The sequence below is a fragment of the Equus asinus genome, chromosome 13, assembly GCF_041296235.1.
Source record: "Equus asinus isolate D_3611 breed Donkey chromosome 13, EquAss-T2T_v2, whole genome shotgun sequence".
In the NCBI taxonomy this organism is placed as follows: domain Eukaryota; kingdom Metazoa; phylum Chordata; class Mammalia; order Perissodactyla; family Equidae; genus Equus; species Equus asinus.
In genome coordinates, this window is record NC_091802.1 from 46137887 (window position 1) to 46154142 (window position 16256).

A 16256-nucleotide genomic window follows, 5' to 3' on the forward strand; every position below is an offset into this window, starting at 1 on the left:
TTGTGGGAGTATATTTTTTACCTTATCTAAAAATTTTCAAACATATAGAAAATTTAACATAATTTTTTGTTAACACTTGTATATCCACTACTTAGAATCTACTGTTAACACTTTGCCATAATTGCTTTGTTACATATCTGCCTTCCTAGCCCTCTATCCATCCTTCATTTTATCTTTTTAAGTAGGTACTTCTTTGCTCGTCTTTTAAAGATTGGTGCCTGAGCTGACAACTGTTGCCCATCTTCTTTTATTTTTTTCTGTATACTTATCCCCACACCCCCCCAGTACATCATTGTAGATTCTAGTTGTGAGTGTCTGTGCTATGTGGGATGCCGCCTCAGCATGGTCTGATGAGTGGTGCCATGTCCGCGCCCAGGATCTGAACTGGTGAAACCCTGGTCCGCCCAAGCGGAGCGCGCAAACTTAACCATTCGGCCACGGTGCCGGCCCTTGTCTTTTTAATTTTTTTTATTTTTTTTATTAATGTTATGATAGATTACAACCTTGTGAGATTTCAGTTGTACATTTTTGTTAGTCATGTTGTGGGTACACCACTTCCCCCTCTGTGCCCTCCCCCCACCCCCCTTTTCCCTGGTAACCACCGATCAGATCTCCTTATCAATATACTAAATTCCACCTATGAGTGGAGTCATATAGAGTTCGTCTTTCTCTGACTGGCTTATTTCGCTTAACATAATACCCTCGAGGTCCATCCACGTTGTTGTGAATGGGCCAATTTTGTCTTTTTTTATGGCTGAGTAGTATTCCATTGTGTATATATACCACATCTTCTTTATCCAATCATCAGTTTCTGGGCATGTAGGCTGGTTCCACGTCTTGGCTATTGTAAATAATGCTGCGATGAACATAGGGGTGCAACGGACTCTTGAGATTTCTGATATCAGGTTCTTAGGATAGATACCCAGTAATGGGATGGCTGGGTCATAGGGTATTTCTATTTTTAACTTTTTGAGAAATCTCCATACTGTTTTCCATAGTGGCTGTACCAGTTTGCATTCCCACCAACAGTGTATGAGGGTTCCTTTTTCTCCACAACCTCTCCAACATTTGTCACTCTTGGTTTTGGATGTTTTTGCCAATCTAACGGGTGTAAGGTGATATCTTAGTGTAGTTTTGATTTGCATTTCCCTGATGATTAGCGATGATGAACATCTTTTCATGTGTCTATCGGCCATATTCATATCTTCTTTTGAGAAATGTCTGTTCATGTCCTCTGCCCATATTTTGATCGGGTTGTTTGTTTTTTTGTTGTTAAGCCGTGTGAGTTCTTTGTATATTATGGAGATTAACCCTTTGTCGGATAAGTGGCTTGTGAATATTTTTTCCCAATTAGTGAGCTGTTTTTTTGTTTCAATCCTGTTTTCCCTTGCCTTGAAGAAGCTCTTTAGTCTGATGAAGTCCCATTTGTTTATTCTTTCTATTGTTTCCCTCAACTGAGGAGTTACAGTGTCCGAAAAGATTCTTTTGAAACTGATGTCAAAGAGTGTACTGCCTATATTCTCTTCCAAAAGACTTATTGTCTCAGGCCTAATCTTTAGGTCTTTGATCCATTTTGAGTTTATTTTGGTGTGTGGTGAAAAAGACTGGTCAATTTTCAATCTTTTGCATGTGGCTGTCCAGTTTACCCAGCACCATTTGTTGAAGAGACTTTCTTTTCTCCATTGTAGGCCCTCTGCTCCTTTGTCGAAGATTAGCTGTCCATAGATGTGTGGTTTTATCTCTGGGCTTTCAATTCTGTTCCATTGATCTGTGGACCTGTTTTTGTACCAGTACCATGCTGTTTTGATCACTGTAGCTTTGTAGTATGTTTTGAAATCGGGGATTGTGATTCCGCCGGCTTTGTTTTTCTTGCTCAGGATTGCTTTAGCAATTCGCGGTCTTTTGTTGTCCCATATGAATTTTAGGATTGTTTGTTCAATATCTGTGAAGAATGTTCTTGGGATTCTGATTGGGATAGCATTGAATCTGTATATTGCTTTAGGTAGTATGGACATTTTAACTATGTTTATTCTTCCAATCCATGTGCAAGGAATGTCTTTCCATCTCTTTATGTCATCGTCAATTTCTTTCAAGAAAGTCTTGTAGTTTTCATTGTATAGATCCTTCACTTCCTTGGTTAAATTTATCCCAAGGTATTTTATTCTTTTCGTTGTGATTGTGAATGGGATTGAGTTCTTGAGTTCTTTTTCTGTTAGTTCATTGTTAGTGTATAGAAATGCTACTGATTTATGCACGTTAATTTTATACCCTGCTACTTTGCTGTAGTTGTTGATTATTTCTAATAGTTTTTCTGTGGATTCTTTGGGGTTTTCTATATATAAGATCATGTCGTCTGCAAACAACGAGAGTTTTACTTCTTCGTTACCTATTTGGATTCCTTTTATTTCTTTTTCCTGCCGAATTGCTCTGGCCAGCACCTCCAGTACTATGTTGAATAGGAGTGGTGAAAGTGGGCACCCTTGTCTTGTTCCTGTCCTCAGAGGGATGGCTTTCAGTTTTTGTCCATTGAGTATGATGTTGGCTGTGGGTCTATCATATATGGCCTTTATTATGTTGAGGTACTTTCCTTCTATACCCATTTTACTGAGGGTTTTTATCATAAATGGGTGTTGGATCTTGTCGAATGCTTTCTCTGCACCTATTGAGATGATCATGTGGTTTTTGTTTTTCATTTTGTTGATGTAGTGTATCACGTTGATTGACTTGCGGATGTTGAACCATCCCTGTGTCCCTGGTATAAATCCCACTTGATCATGGTGTATAATCTTTTTGATGTATTGCTGTAATCGGTTTGCCAAAATTTTGTTGAGGATTTTTGCATCTATGTTCATCAGTGATATCGGCCTGTAGTTCTCCTTCTTTGTGTTGTCCTTGTCAGGTTTGGGGATCAGGGTGATGTTGGCTTCATAGAATGTGTTAGGGAGTTCTCCATCTTTCTCAATTTTCTGGAACAGTTTGAGGAGAATAGGTATTAAGTCTTCTTTGAATGTTTGGTAGAATTCTCCAGAGAAGCCGTCTGGTCCTGGACTCTTGTTTTTGGGGAGGTTTTTGATTACCGTTTCTATTTCCTTACTTGTGATTGGCCTATTCAGATTCTCCATTTCTTCCTGATTCAGTTTGGGGAGATTGTAGGAGTCTAGGAATTTGTCCATTTCTTCCAGGTTGTTCAATTTGTTGGCATATAGTTTTTCATAGTATTCTCTTATGATCTCTTGTATTTCATTGGTATCTGTTGTGATTTCTCCTCTGTCATTCCTAATTTTATTAATTTGCGCTTTCTCTCTTCTTTTCTTGGTGAGTCTGGCTAGGGGTTTGTCAATTTTGTTAATTCTTTCGAAGAACCAACTCTTTGTTTCATTGATCCTTTCTATTGTCTTTTTTGTTTCAATATCGTTTATTTCTGCTCTTATTTTTATTATTTCCCTCCTTCTACTGACTCTGGGCTTTGTTTGTTCTTCTTTTTCTAGTTCTGTTAGGTGTCGTTTGAGGTTGCTTATGTGAGCTTTTTCTTGTTTAGTGAGGTGGGCCTGTGTTGCGATGAATTTCCCTCTTAGGACTGCTTTTGCTGCATCCCAAATGTTTTGGTATGTCGTGTTCTCATTTTCATTAGTCTCCAGATAAAATTTGATTTCTTCTTTAATTTCTTCAATGATCCATTGTTTGTTGAGAAGCGTGTTGTTTAGTCTCCAGATTTTTGCACCTTTCTCTGCTTTTTTCTTGTAGTTGATTTCTAGTTTAATAGCATTATGATCAGAAAAGATGCTTGATATTATTTCAACTCTCTTGTATTTATTGATGTTTGCTTTGGTTCCCAAAATATGGTCAATCCTTGAGAATGTTCCATGTGCACTTGAGAAGAATGTGTAACCTGCTGTTTTTGGATGAAGTGTTCTATATATATCTATTAAGTCCATCTGGTCTAATTTTTCATTTAATTCTATTATTTCCTTGTTGATTTTCTGTCTGGATGATCTGTCCATTGGTGTTAATGGTGTGTTGAGGTCCCCTACTATTATTGTATTGTTGTTGATGTCTTCTTTTAGTTCTATTAAGAGTTGCTTTACAAATTTTGGTGCTCCTGTGTTGGGTGCGTATATATTTATAAGTGTTATGTCTTCTTGGTGGAGAGTCCCTTTTATCATTATATACTGTCCCTCTTTATCTTTCTTTATCTGTTTTGCTTTGAAATCTACCTTGTCTGATATTAGTATAGCGACACCTGCTTTCTTTTGTTCATTATTAGCTTGGAGTATTGTTCTCCATCCCTTCACTCTGAGTCTGTGTTTGTCTTTGGGGCTGAGGCGTGTTTCCTGGAGGCAGCATATTGTTGGATCTTGTTCTTTGATCCATCCTGCCACTCTGTGTCTTTTGATTGGGGAGTTCAATCCATTTACATTTAGAGTGATTATTGAGATGTGGGGGCCTACCACTACCATTTTGTGTCTTGTTTTCCGGTTTTCTTCAGTTTCCTTTGTTTCTCGTCCCATGGTTTAATCTGTTCTGATGTAGAGCTGCTACTCTCTGTTGTTGTCCTTCTACTTATCTCCTCTGCTCTTGGTTTTGTAGCCCCTTTCCTTTTTTGGATTTTTCAGGAATGAGGGTTTTCCTGAGGATTTTCTGAAGAGGAGGTTTTGTGGCAATGAACTCCCTTAATTTTTGTCTATCTGCGAAAGTTTTTATTTCTCCATCGTATTTGAAGGATATTTTCGCTGGGTAGAGAATTCTCGGCTGTAGATTTTTGTCCTTCAGATTTTTGAATATATCATTCCACTCTCTTCTAGCCTGTAAAGTTTCTGCTGAGAAATCTGCTGATAGCCTGATGGGGGTTCCTTTGTAGGTTAGTTTCTTTTGCCTGGCTGTCCTTAGTATTTTCTCCTTGTCGTTGACTTTTGCTAGCTTCACTACTATATGGCGTGGAGTTGGTCTTCTTGCATTGGTAAATTTTGGAGATCTATTGGCTTCTGTCACCTGAAGATCCATCTCCCTCACCAGATTTGGGAAGTTCTCAGCCATTATTTCTTTGAATAGGCTTTCTGCCCCTTTCTCCTTCTCTTCTCCCTCTGGTATACCTATAATCCTTACGTTGCATCTCCTAATTGTATCTGATAATTCTCGGAGAGTTTCTTCATTTCTTTTTAGTCTTGCTTCTCTCTCCTCCTCTGCCTGCAGCAATTCTATATTGCCATCTTCCAAATTGCTAATTCTTTCCTCCATATTATCGGCCCTACTGTTCAGAGCATCTAGATTTTTCTTAATCTCCTCTATTGTGTTCTTCATTTCCAATATTTCTGTTTGGTTCTTCTTTATCGTATCAAACTCTTTTGTGACATAGCTCCTGAACTCGTTGAGTTGTTGGTCAGAACTCTCTCTTAACTCATTGAGAATTTTAATGATGGCTGTTTTGAAGTCATCATCATTTAGGTTATATATCTCATTTTCTTTGGGATTGTTTTCTGTGTATTTGTTGCTTTCTTTCTGTTCTGGAGATTTAATGTATTTTTTCATATTGCTTGATGTTGTTGATTTGTGCCTCCGCATGGAGATAGAGTTTAGTTGCTCCTTTCACTTGTTTCAGCTGCTGCGGTGGGGGAGCAGCTGTTTATACTGCACCAACCAGGAACCCTGTCCGCAGTTGCTAACTGGGCCTGGGCCCCTCCTCGTAGCCACAGTGGCCCTTTGGATTCCCTCCTCTGCTGTGGGGGCTGTCACAGGGGGGCTTCAGGCTGCTGGTGCCTACTGTTGCAGCCCACCTAGATGTGCTGTCTCCTTGGGGTCTGCAATGGTGTTATGGGCTTTTCCAGCGGCCAGGGGTGGGATCACTTATATTTGTCGCTCCGTTGCTGTCGGCACCCACAAAATCTCACTTGTCCTCTATGGGTCGCAGTAGAGCTATTGGCATCTTCTACAGTCTGTGGTTACTTCACCTAGCTATGCTGCTTTTGCCCTGGGGTCTTCCAGCCTTGTGGCTGGTGGCTGGGTGCCTTCTACTGGTGCTGTGCAGAGGCTTTCCCTAAGGCTGCTGTGAGCCTGTAGGGTTTCCCCCAGGCTACGAAGCTGGGTCTCTGGAACTCCCCCCAGCCCCAGTCCTCTCCGAGATCTCCGGCTATCCCTAGTCCCACGGGGCGGGCAACGGCAGCTGTGGGTCGCCCCACCCTCTGGGATTCTCTCCGGGCCTCTCCCGGAGCCGTGAATGCTCGGCGTGGCCCCTCTGCTAATGGCAGACAGAGAGTTTTGTCTGCTGCCCGGGCAGAACTCCCGCGCTTCCCGTCTGGGTCGCAGAGCCGGCCTTTGAAAGTTCCCCCAGCCCCGGTCCTCCCCGAGATCTCTGGCAATCCCTAGTCCCACGGGGCGGGCAACGGCAGCTGGGGGTCGCCCCGCCCTCTGGGATTCTCTCCGGGCCTCTCCCGGAGCCGTGAATGCTCGGCGTGGCCCCTCTGCTAATGGCAGACAGAGAGTTTTGTCTGCTGCCCGGGCGGAACTCTGGCGCTTCCCGTCTGGGTTGCAGAGCCGGCCTTTGAAACTTTCCCCAGCCCCGGTCCTCTCCGAGATCTCCAGCTATCCCTAGTCCCACAGGGCGGGCAACGGCAGCTGGGGGTCGCCCCGCCCTCTGGGATTCTCTCCGGGCCTCTCCCGGAGCCGTGAATGCTCGGCGTGGCCCCTCTGCTAATGGCAGACAGAGAGTTTTGGCTGCTGCCCGGGCGGAACTCCCGCTCTTCCCCTCTGGGTCGCAGAACCGGCCTTTGAAAGTTCCCCCAGCCCTGGTCCTCTCTGAGATCTCCGGCAATCCCTAGTCCCACGGGGCGGGCAACGGCAGCTGGGAGACCTCCATACCCTCAGCGACTCTCTCTGGGTCCCTCCGGGCGCCGCGAACACCAGGCGGGGTCTCCCCGCCGATGGCGGGGAGAGACTCTCCCTGCGGGCTCAGGTGTGCAACTCCAAAGTTTCCCTCTGCGTTTAGGAGTAATTGCGGGGGGTTTAGGTAGGGTTCTGGTCACCTGTTTCCACCGTCGCTCCTCTGTTGTGTGCTCGCTCCTGCCCTAGATGTGTGTAGATCCTCTGGGGGCGTCCGTTGGAAGAAAGCCGCTTGCGGGTACTAGGCTGCTCGTCGGGGTCGGAGAGTTTTCACCTATTTCCACATCCTCCCGGAGGAAAGTCCGTCCGCCTTCCGATGTATAGTCGCGTGGGTCTCTCAGACGTCCTGAGATGCTGTCTGGATATCCTTTGTCAAGCGATAAGTGTCCAAATAATTGTAGACTCGAAGGGGGAGAGACAAAGAGGACTACTCACGGCGCCATCTTGGATCTTCTCCCCCCTTGTCTTATTTTTTAATGCATTTCAAAGTAATTGGAGACATCAGTATGCTTTCCTCTAAATATTTAAGCATGAATATCATTAAGTAGAGTTCAATATTTATGTACATTTTTTCTTTTGAGGTAAAATTTGTGTGTATATGATGCATAAATCTGATGTGAACATTTGCTGAGGTTTGATAAATGTATACATCTGTATAGCCCAAGCTCCCTCAAGATACAGAGTATTACCATCATCCTGTAAAGTTTCCTCATGCTTTTTTTCAATAAATCCTCATATCTACCCCTAAGAGACAACCATTATTCTGATTTTTTTCTACCATAGATGACTGCATACACTTTTAGGTAAGATTCTTTCACTCAGCATATTATATTTTGAGATTTATCTATGTTGTTATTCTATGAATATATGAATAGTTTATACCTTTTTATTGCTGAGTAGTATTCCACTGTATGAAAATCCCACAGTTTATCCATTTTCCTAGTGATGGATACCTGGGCTAGTTTTTGACTGTTATGAATAAAGCTGCTATAAAAATTGTAGTAGTCTTTGTATGCACATATGTTTTAATTTCCCCTATGTAAATATGTAAGAGGTGGAGTCATACATTAGGTATTTGCTTAGGCTTTTTTTCTTTTCGAGGAAGATTAGCCCTGAGCTAACATCTGCTGCCAATCCTCCTCTTTTTGCTGAGGAAGACTGGCCTTGAGCTAACATACATGCCTATCTTCCTCTACTTTATATGTGGGACACTTACCACAGCATGGCTTGACAGGTGGTGCCATGTCTGCACCCGGGATCCAAACTGGCAAACCCTGGGCTGCTGAAGCGGAACATGTGAACTTAACTGGGCTGGCCCTACGCTTAGTTTTATAATAAACTTCTAGACTACTCTCCAAAGCATTGTACTGTTATACTCCTAAAACAATGTATTGCTCTTTCTTTGCTTCTTCTTTCTTTAGATTTGATTTGTTGTTTGATTTTGAACTTTTTCAGATAGAAGCTTAGATATTGACTTTCAGCCTTCTCTTCTAATACATGCATTTAAAGGTATACATTTATTTAAATATATTGCTTTAGATCCATCCTTTATGTTTCTATAAGTCATATTTTCATTATGATTCATCGAAAATATTTAAAATTTCCATTGTGATTTATTTACTCTTTTGACCCATGGGTTATTTAGAAGTGCTTCAGTTAATTTCTGAGTAATAGGAGATTTTCTTGATTTTTAAAAATGATTCACTTCTAGTTTAATTGCATTATAGTCAGAGAATATGCTATTGAAGATTTCAGTCCTTTGAAATTTGTTGAGACTTGCTTTATGACCCAGCATATGGTCCGTTTGGTGTGTGTTTTGTGTATAGTTTGTACATTGTTTTTATTTGGACCTGTGTACTATGTATATTTATTAAGTCTAGTTGGTTAATCACATAGTTCAAATCTTCTATATCTTAGTAAATTTTGTCTGCTTGATCTTGTAGCTATTGACAAAGGTGTGTTAATCTCCAATGTGATTATGTATTTGTCCGTATCATCTATTAGTCTTGTATATTTTTGCTTTATATATTATTAAGTTTTCTTATTGGGTCCATTCAGATTTAGAATTACAATATCTTCTCTTTGGTATGACTTTCTAATTGTTAAGAAATGTCTTTCTTTATCTTTAGTAGTGCTTATTGCCTTAAGTCTACTTTGTCTGATATTGGCATAGCTATACCAGCTTCCTTTTTATTGGTTTTTTGGATGGTATATCTTTTCCCATCATTTTATTTTCAGTCTTTCTATGTCCATAAATAGTCTTTTAGTAGAGTGAGTATTTAACATAATAACAGATATAATTTGAGTTTAAAGCTACCATCTTACTATTTGTTTTATATTTTACCCACATGTAGTATGCTTTTTCTCTTCTTACGTCTTACCTTCTTTGGTTCAATCAAATATTTTAATTATTCTTTTTCTCACCTCAATTTTAATGGCTGTCCTAGAAATTAGTATATGAATTTTGAGTTATTGCAGTGTAATGTAAATTTTTACTTCTGCCACTTCCTGTACAATGCAGATATCTTAGAAACTTTACCTTCCCCTTTTAGTATTTCTTTTACTGATAAGTTCTTTGTTTTTGTTTTCCTAAAATCACCTTTATTTCATTTTTTGAACATTTTGACTGTGAATAGGTTTCTTGGTTGGCACTTATTGTCTTTCAGAATTTTTAAGAAGTCATTCTATTGTCTTCTGCCATTCATCCTTTCTCTTGAAAGTCCTCTTTCAGTATTGATTGTTGCTTCTTTAAATATGTTTGTTTTTTCCTCTAGCTGTTTAAAGATGTGGCTTTATGTCTCGTTAGTGTTAGAAAATTCTTGGTTGTTATCACTTCAGATATTGCTTCTTTCTTGTTTTCTCTGTCCTTTCTTCTAGGATTTCAATGTATGTATGTTAGAACCTTTCAGTAGATTCCATATGCCTCTTACACTCTTTTCTATATTTTTCGACCTTTATCTCTCTGTGCTTTCGTTTGGATATTTTCTGTTAACTTCTGTTCTAGTTCATGGTTGCTCTGCTGGAGGCAGCAAGTACAGACAACACTTTTGGGAAATTTTGCTGTGAAGAGCAAGGATATAGAAGCAGTAATTGAACCATGTGGGAATAAAGAGAGGGTTTTGCTTATTTGCTTTTGGTTGGGACATACTAATATGTTTACATTATGATTTGAATGATTAAGTCTGTGTGAAAGAGAAAAAGATGATGATTTTTGGATAAAAGTCCTTGAGAAGGTAAGACAAAACATAATCTAAAACACAATAGGAAGGATTTTGCTTTGATACAAGTGAGACATAAAGAGGATAGGCACTGATTTGTGTATATCAATGGTCTTGTGTGATGGAATTCTGGCTTGACCAATGGAAAATATGCAGCTGCTTTAAGTTTCTAGACTCTTAAATTTTAGGTATATGTGTTGGGCATATGGGAAATTTGTCCAAGAAATGGAGAGTCATGTGAAAGGGTAGACCGTTGTTACAGGTAACTAATTCTGTTTTCTATTTCAGTGTATCCTCAGTGATAATCTACCTTTATCTTTATCTCTCAGGGTACTCCAAGTATTATAGTATACATTTAAGGAAATATTTAATTAATTCATTAATTAAATTTTTTGTCATATAGTTAATATTTCTGTGCTACATAGTTATAGTTAATTTCTTATAGTGCATTTAAAATTAATTCTCTTTTTAAAAATTATTTTGTTGAAGTCATATTTGTTTACAACATTGTGTAATTTCAGGTGTACATTATTATATATCAGTTTCTCTATAGACTACATCGTGCTCACCACCAATAGTCCAATTTTTATCCATCACCATACATATGTGCCCCTTTACCCCTTTTTCCCACGCCCCCCGACCCCCTTCATCTCTGGTAACCACTAATCTGTTCTCTTTATCCCTGTGTTTGTTTATCATCCACATATGAGTGAAATCATATGGTGTTTGTCTTTCTCTGTCTGGCTTATTTTGCTTAACATTGTACCCTCAAGATCTATCCATGTTGTTGCAAATGGGACAATTTTGTCTTTTTTTTATGGCTGAATAGTATTCTATTGTATTTGTATATACCACATCTTCTTTATCTATTCATCAGTTGATGGACACTTGGGTTGCTTCCATGTCTTGGCTATTGTGAATAATGCTGCACTGAACATAGGGATACATAATTCTCTTTGAATTGTTGATTTCATGTTCTTTGGGTAAAAATCAAGTAGTGGGATAGCTGGATCATATGGTATTTCTATTTTTAATTTTTTGAGAACTCTCCATTACTGTTTTCCATAGTGGCTGCACCAGTTTGCATTCCCACCAGCAGTATTTGAGAATTCTCTTTTCTCCACAACCTCTCCAACATTTGCTATTTTTTGTCTTGGTAACTATAGCCATTCTAACAGGTTAAGATGATATCTTGTTGTAATTTTAATTTGCATTTCCCTAATAATTAGTGATGCTGAACATCTTTTCATGTGCCTGTTGGCCATCTGTATATCTTCTTTGGAAAAATGACTGTTCATATCCTCTGCCCCCCCCTTTTTTTTTAAGAAAGATTAGCCCTGAACTAACATCTGCTGCCAATGCTCCTCTTTTTTGCTGAGGAAGACTGGCCCTGAGCTAACATCCGTGCCCATCTTCCTCTACTTTATACGTGGGACACCTACCATAGCATGGCTTGACAAGTGGTGCTGCATAGGTCTGCACTCAGGATCTGAATTGGCGAACCCTGTACCCCCAAGTTGGAGTGTGTGAACTTAACCTCTGCACCACCAGGCCAGCCCCTCCTCTGCCTGTTTTTTGATCTTTTGTTTATTTTTTGTTGAATTGTATAAGTTCTTTATATATTTTGGAAATTAACCCCTTGTTGGATATATGATGTAGGTTTTCTTTTCATTTTGTTCATGGTTTCCTTTGCCTTGCAGAAGCTTTTTAGTCTGATGTAGTCCCATTTGTTTATTTTTTCTTTTGTTTCTCTTGCCTGAGTAGACATGGTATTTGAAAAGATCCATCTAAGACTGATGGCAAAGAGTGTACTACCTATATTTTCTTCTAGGATTTTATGGTTTCAGGTCTTATATTCAAGTCTTTAACCCATTTTGGGTTAATTTTTGTGTATGGTATAAGATAATGGTCTACTTTCATTCTTTTGCATGTGGGTATCCAGTTTTTCCAACACCATTTATTAAAGAGACTTTCCTTTCTCCATTGTATGTTCTTCACTCCTTTGTCAAAGATTAACTGCCCATAGATGTGTGGGTTTATTTCTGGGCTCTCGATTCTGTTCCATTGATGTGTGTTTGTTTTTGTGCCAGTACCATGCTGTTTTGATTACTATAGTTTTGTAGTATATTGTGATGCCTCCAGCTTTGTTCTTTCTTTTCAGGGTTGCTTTAGCTATTTGGGGTCTTATGCTATTCCATATAAATTTTAGGATTCTTTGTTCTATTTCTGTGAAGAATGTCGTTGGGCTTCTGATTGGGATTGCGTTGAATCTGCAGATTGCTTTTGGTAATATGGACGTTTTAACTATGTTTGTTCTTCAGTCCCTCGGCATGGAATATCTTTCCAGTTCTTTATGTCTTCTTCAGTTTCTTTCAATAATGTCTTATAGTTTTCAGTGTATAGGTCTTTAACCTCCTTGGTTTAATTTGTTCCTAGATATTTTCTTCTTTTTGTTGTGATTGCAAATGGGATTGTATTCTTGACTGTCTTTGTGTTAATTCTTTATTAGTGTGTAGAAATGCAACTAATTTTTTTTTCCTGCACAAGATTCGCCCTGAGCCAAGATCCATTGCCAGTCTTCCTTTTTGTCCTTGAGGAAGATTTGCCCTGAGCTAACATCTGTGCCAGTCTTTCTCTATTTTGTATGTGGGTTGCTGCCACAGCACGGCCACTGCCAAGTGGTATGAGTCAGTGACTGGGAACAGAAGTCAGGCCAGTGAAGCAGAGCATATTGAACTTAACCACTAGGCCATGGGGCTAGCCCAAATTTTGTAAGTTGATTTTGTACCTTGCCACTTTGCTGTAGTTGTTGATTATTTCTAATAGTTTTCTAGTGGATTCTTTAGGGTTTTCTATAGATAGAATCATGTCATCTGCAAATAGAGTTTCACTTCTTCCATTCCAATTTGGGTACTTTTTATTTCTTTTTCTTGCCTAATTGCTCTGGCCAAAACCTCCAGTAGGATGTTGAATAAGAGTGGCAAGGCGCCGGCACCATGGCCGAGTGGTTAAGTTTGCATGCTCCACTTTGGCGGCCCAGGGTTTGCCTGTTTGGATTCTGGATGTGGACCTACGCACTGCTGATCAAACCATAATGCAGGGGCATCCTACATAGAACTAGAATGACTTGCAACTAGGATACACAGTGATGTACTGGGGCTTTGAGGAGGGGTAAAAAAAAAAAGAGGAAATTGGCAACAGATGTTAGCTCAGAGCCAATCTTGTAAAAAAAAAAACAAAAAACAAAAAAGAGAGTGGTGAGAGTGGGCATGCTTGTCTTGTTCCTGTTCTCAGAGGGATGGCTTTTAGTTTTTCAACGTTAAGTATGATGTTGGCTGTGGGTTTGTCATATATGGCCTTTATTATGTTGAGGTGCTTCCTCTGTACCCATTTTATTGAGAGTTCTCATAAATGAATGTTGGATCTTGTGAAATGCTTTCTCTGCATCTCTTTAGATGATCTTGCGATTTTTATTCTTCATTTTCTTAATGTGATGTATCACACTGATTGATTTGCAGGTGTTGAACCATCCCTGCATCCCTGGTATAAATCCCACATGATCATAGTGTATGATCCTTTTAATGTATTGCTGTATTCAATTTGCCAATATTTTGTTGAGGATTTTTGCATCTATGTTCATTAGTGATATTGGCCTGTAATTTTCCTTCTTTGTGTTGTCCTTATCTGGTTTTGGTATTGGGGTGATGTTGACCTCATAGAATGCATTAGAAAGCATTCCATCCTCTTCACTATTTTGGAATAGTTTGAGAAGTCTAGGTATTAAATCTTCTTTGAATGTTGCGTGGAATTCTCCAGAGAAGCCATCTGGTCCTGGACTTTTGGTTTTTGGGCAATTTTTGATTACTGTTTCAATATCCTTACTTGTGATTGGTCTATTCAGATTTTCTGTTTGTTCTTGGTTCAGTTTTGGGAGGTTGTATGAGTCCAAGAATTTATCCATTTCTTCTAGGTTATCCAATTTGTGGGCATATAGTTTTTCATACTATCCTTTGTATTTCTGTGGTTTCCATTGTATTTTCTCCTCTTTCATTTCTAATTTTATTTATTTGGGCTTTCTCTCTTTTTTTCTTAGTGAGTCTGGCTAAGGGTTTGTCAGTTTTGTTTGTCTTCTTGAAGAACCAGCTCTTAGTTCATTGATCTTTTCTACTGTTTTTTTTTTTGTCTTTATTTCATTTTATTTCTGCTCTGGTTTTTAGTATTTCCCTCCTTCTGCTGACCTTGAGCTTTGTTTGTTCTTTTTCTACTTCTGTTAGGTTTGGTTAAGATTCCTTATTTGAAATTTTTCTTATTTGTTGAGGTGGGCCTGTATTGCTATGAATTTCTCTTAGGACCACTTTTGCTGCATCCCATAAGAGTTACTATGTTATATTTTCATTTTTATTTGTCTCCAGGTATTTTTTAATTTCCCCTTTGATTTCTTCATTGATCCAATGGTTGTTCAGTAGCATGTTGTTTAGTCTCCGCATATTTGTGACTTTCCCAGCATTTTTCTTGTAGTTGATTTCTACTTTCATAACATTGTGGTTGAAGAAGATGCTTGATGTGATTTCAGTCTTCTTAAATTTGTTGAGACTTGCTTTTTTTCCCAACATGAAGTCTGTCTTTGAGAATATTCCATGTACGCTTGAGAAGAATGTGTATTCTGCTTATTTTGAATTGAGTGTTCTCTATATATCTATTAAGTCCATCTGGTCTAGTGTTTCATTTGTTTCCTTGTTGTTCACTGTTTCCTTGTTGACTTTCTGTCTGGATGATCTGTCCATTTATGTAAGAGGTATATTGAGGTTCCATGTTATTATTGGGTTGCTGGAAATTTCTCCATTTAGGTCTGTTAGTACTTGCTTTATATGTTTTGGTGCTCTTGCAGGCTGGGCTACAACTGTCAATGAGTTTGCACAGGCTGCGCTGTCCTTGCCTCCTCTTATAGTCACGTCAGTTGTTGTTTGAATATCTGTGACCTGGCTCACTGCTGCAGGGGAGAGGATGGGTACATTCACCTAGTTCCACTGCCTCCCAGAGATCCAGTCCATCCCTCTTCAGATACACAGTTGCATGGGTCTCTCAGATGTCCTGTTGTGCTGTGCAAGGAATCCTCTGCTTGTTAGTGAATGTCCATTTAGTGTAACTTAAGGGGAAGAGACAAAGGGAACAACTCACTCCACCTTGATGCTGACATCACTCTGTCTAAAATTAATTTTTAATAATATTTTGATGGGGCTGGCCCCGTGGCCAAGTGCTTAAGCTCGCACGCTCTGCTTTGGCACCCCAGGGTTTTGCTGGTTCGGATCCTGGGTGCAGACATGGCATTGCTCATCAGGCCATGCTGAGACGGTGTCCCACATGCCACAGCTAGAAGGACCCACAACCAAAAATACACAGCTCTGTACTGGGGGCTTTGAGGGAAAAAAGGAAAGGTAAAATCTTAAAAAATATATATAATATTTTGAATAGAAAATCAACTTTTCTAACATATTTTCTTTTACAGTTTTGTGAGTACTTGAATAACACAACCATGTTTCGGAATAGTCTCAAGATGCTTCTTACTGGAGGGAAATCAAGTCGTAAAAACAGAGCAAGTGGTAAGTGACTGTGCTACATTTATTCTGTGTGACGTTTTGGAAAAGGATGTTCTTTTAGGGATCTAAATTAATACTACAATACTTTATATATTTATTTATTAAATGGTTTATTTAATTTGGGAAAAAAAAGTTTACATTCCTGTAGAGTGTCATACTCTTTAGTAAGAGGTGGGAGCACTTGAATACTTATCAGGAACAGTCAGGTAAAGTTTGTGAAGGAAAAATATTTATTTCTAATATATGAGAGAGTAATGCTTCTGTCCACTATTATTAAAAACCTTCTAGACCTAAATTTACTTTTTGACTTATCATGCAGTTATTTCAGTCTTAACTACTCTTTGGGGAATGAGACTGTAAAAATAGGTTCCTATTTTCTATAACCTCAAAGGGTTACGGAAAGTAAAATATAAATTGAAGATTTTTACAGTCATTAACATAAATCTTATAAAGATTTTTTTTTAAGAACAAGGGGATAATTCTTAGGCTTTTAAGGTAAAAACAAACCAAAACTATGCATACGTTTTTGGGAGAAATTTTGAAGAGAAATCTACTAAATGTTTGTTTT

General features: G+C 39.1%; 1 protein-coding gene across 9 annotated transcripts in view; it reads left to right on the forward strand.

The window, feature by feature from the left end:
* TANC2 (tetratricopeptide repeat, ankyrin repeat and coiled-coil containing 2) overlaps window positions 1-16256 on the forward strand; it is a 389807-nt gene that overhangs the window by 54135 nt on the left and 319416 nt on the right. For all 9 annotated transcript variants that reach the window (XM_044744785.2, XM_044744786.2, XM_044744788.2 and 6 more), the window contains exon 2: window positions 15598-15691. In XM_044744785.2, the coding sequence (XP_044600720.1) occupies window positions 15625-15691 (67 nt within the window). In that variant the 5' untranslated portion in view covers window positions 15598-15624. The remainder of the gene's footprint in view (window positions 1-15597; window positions 15692-16256) is intronic.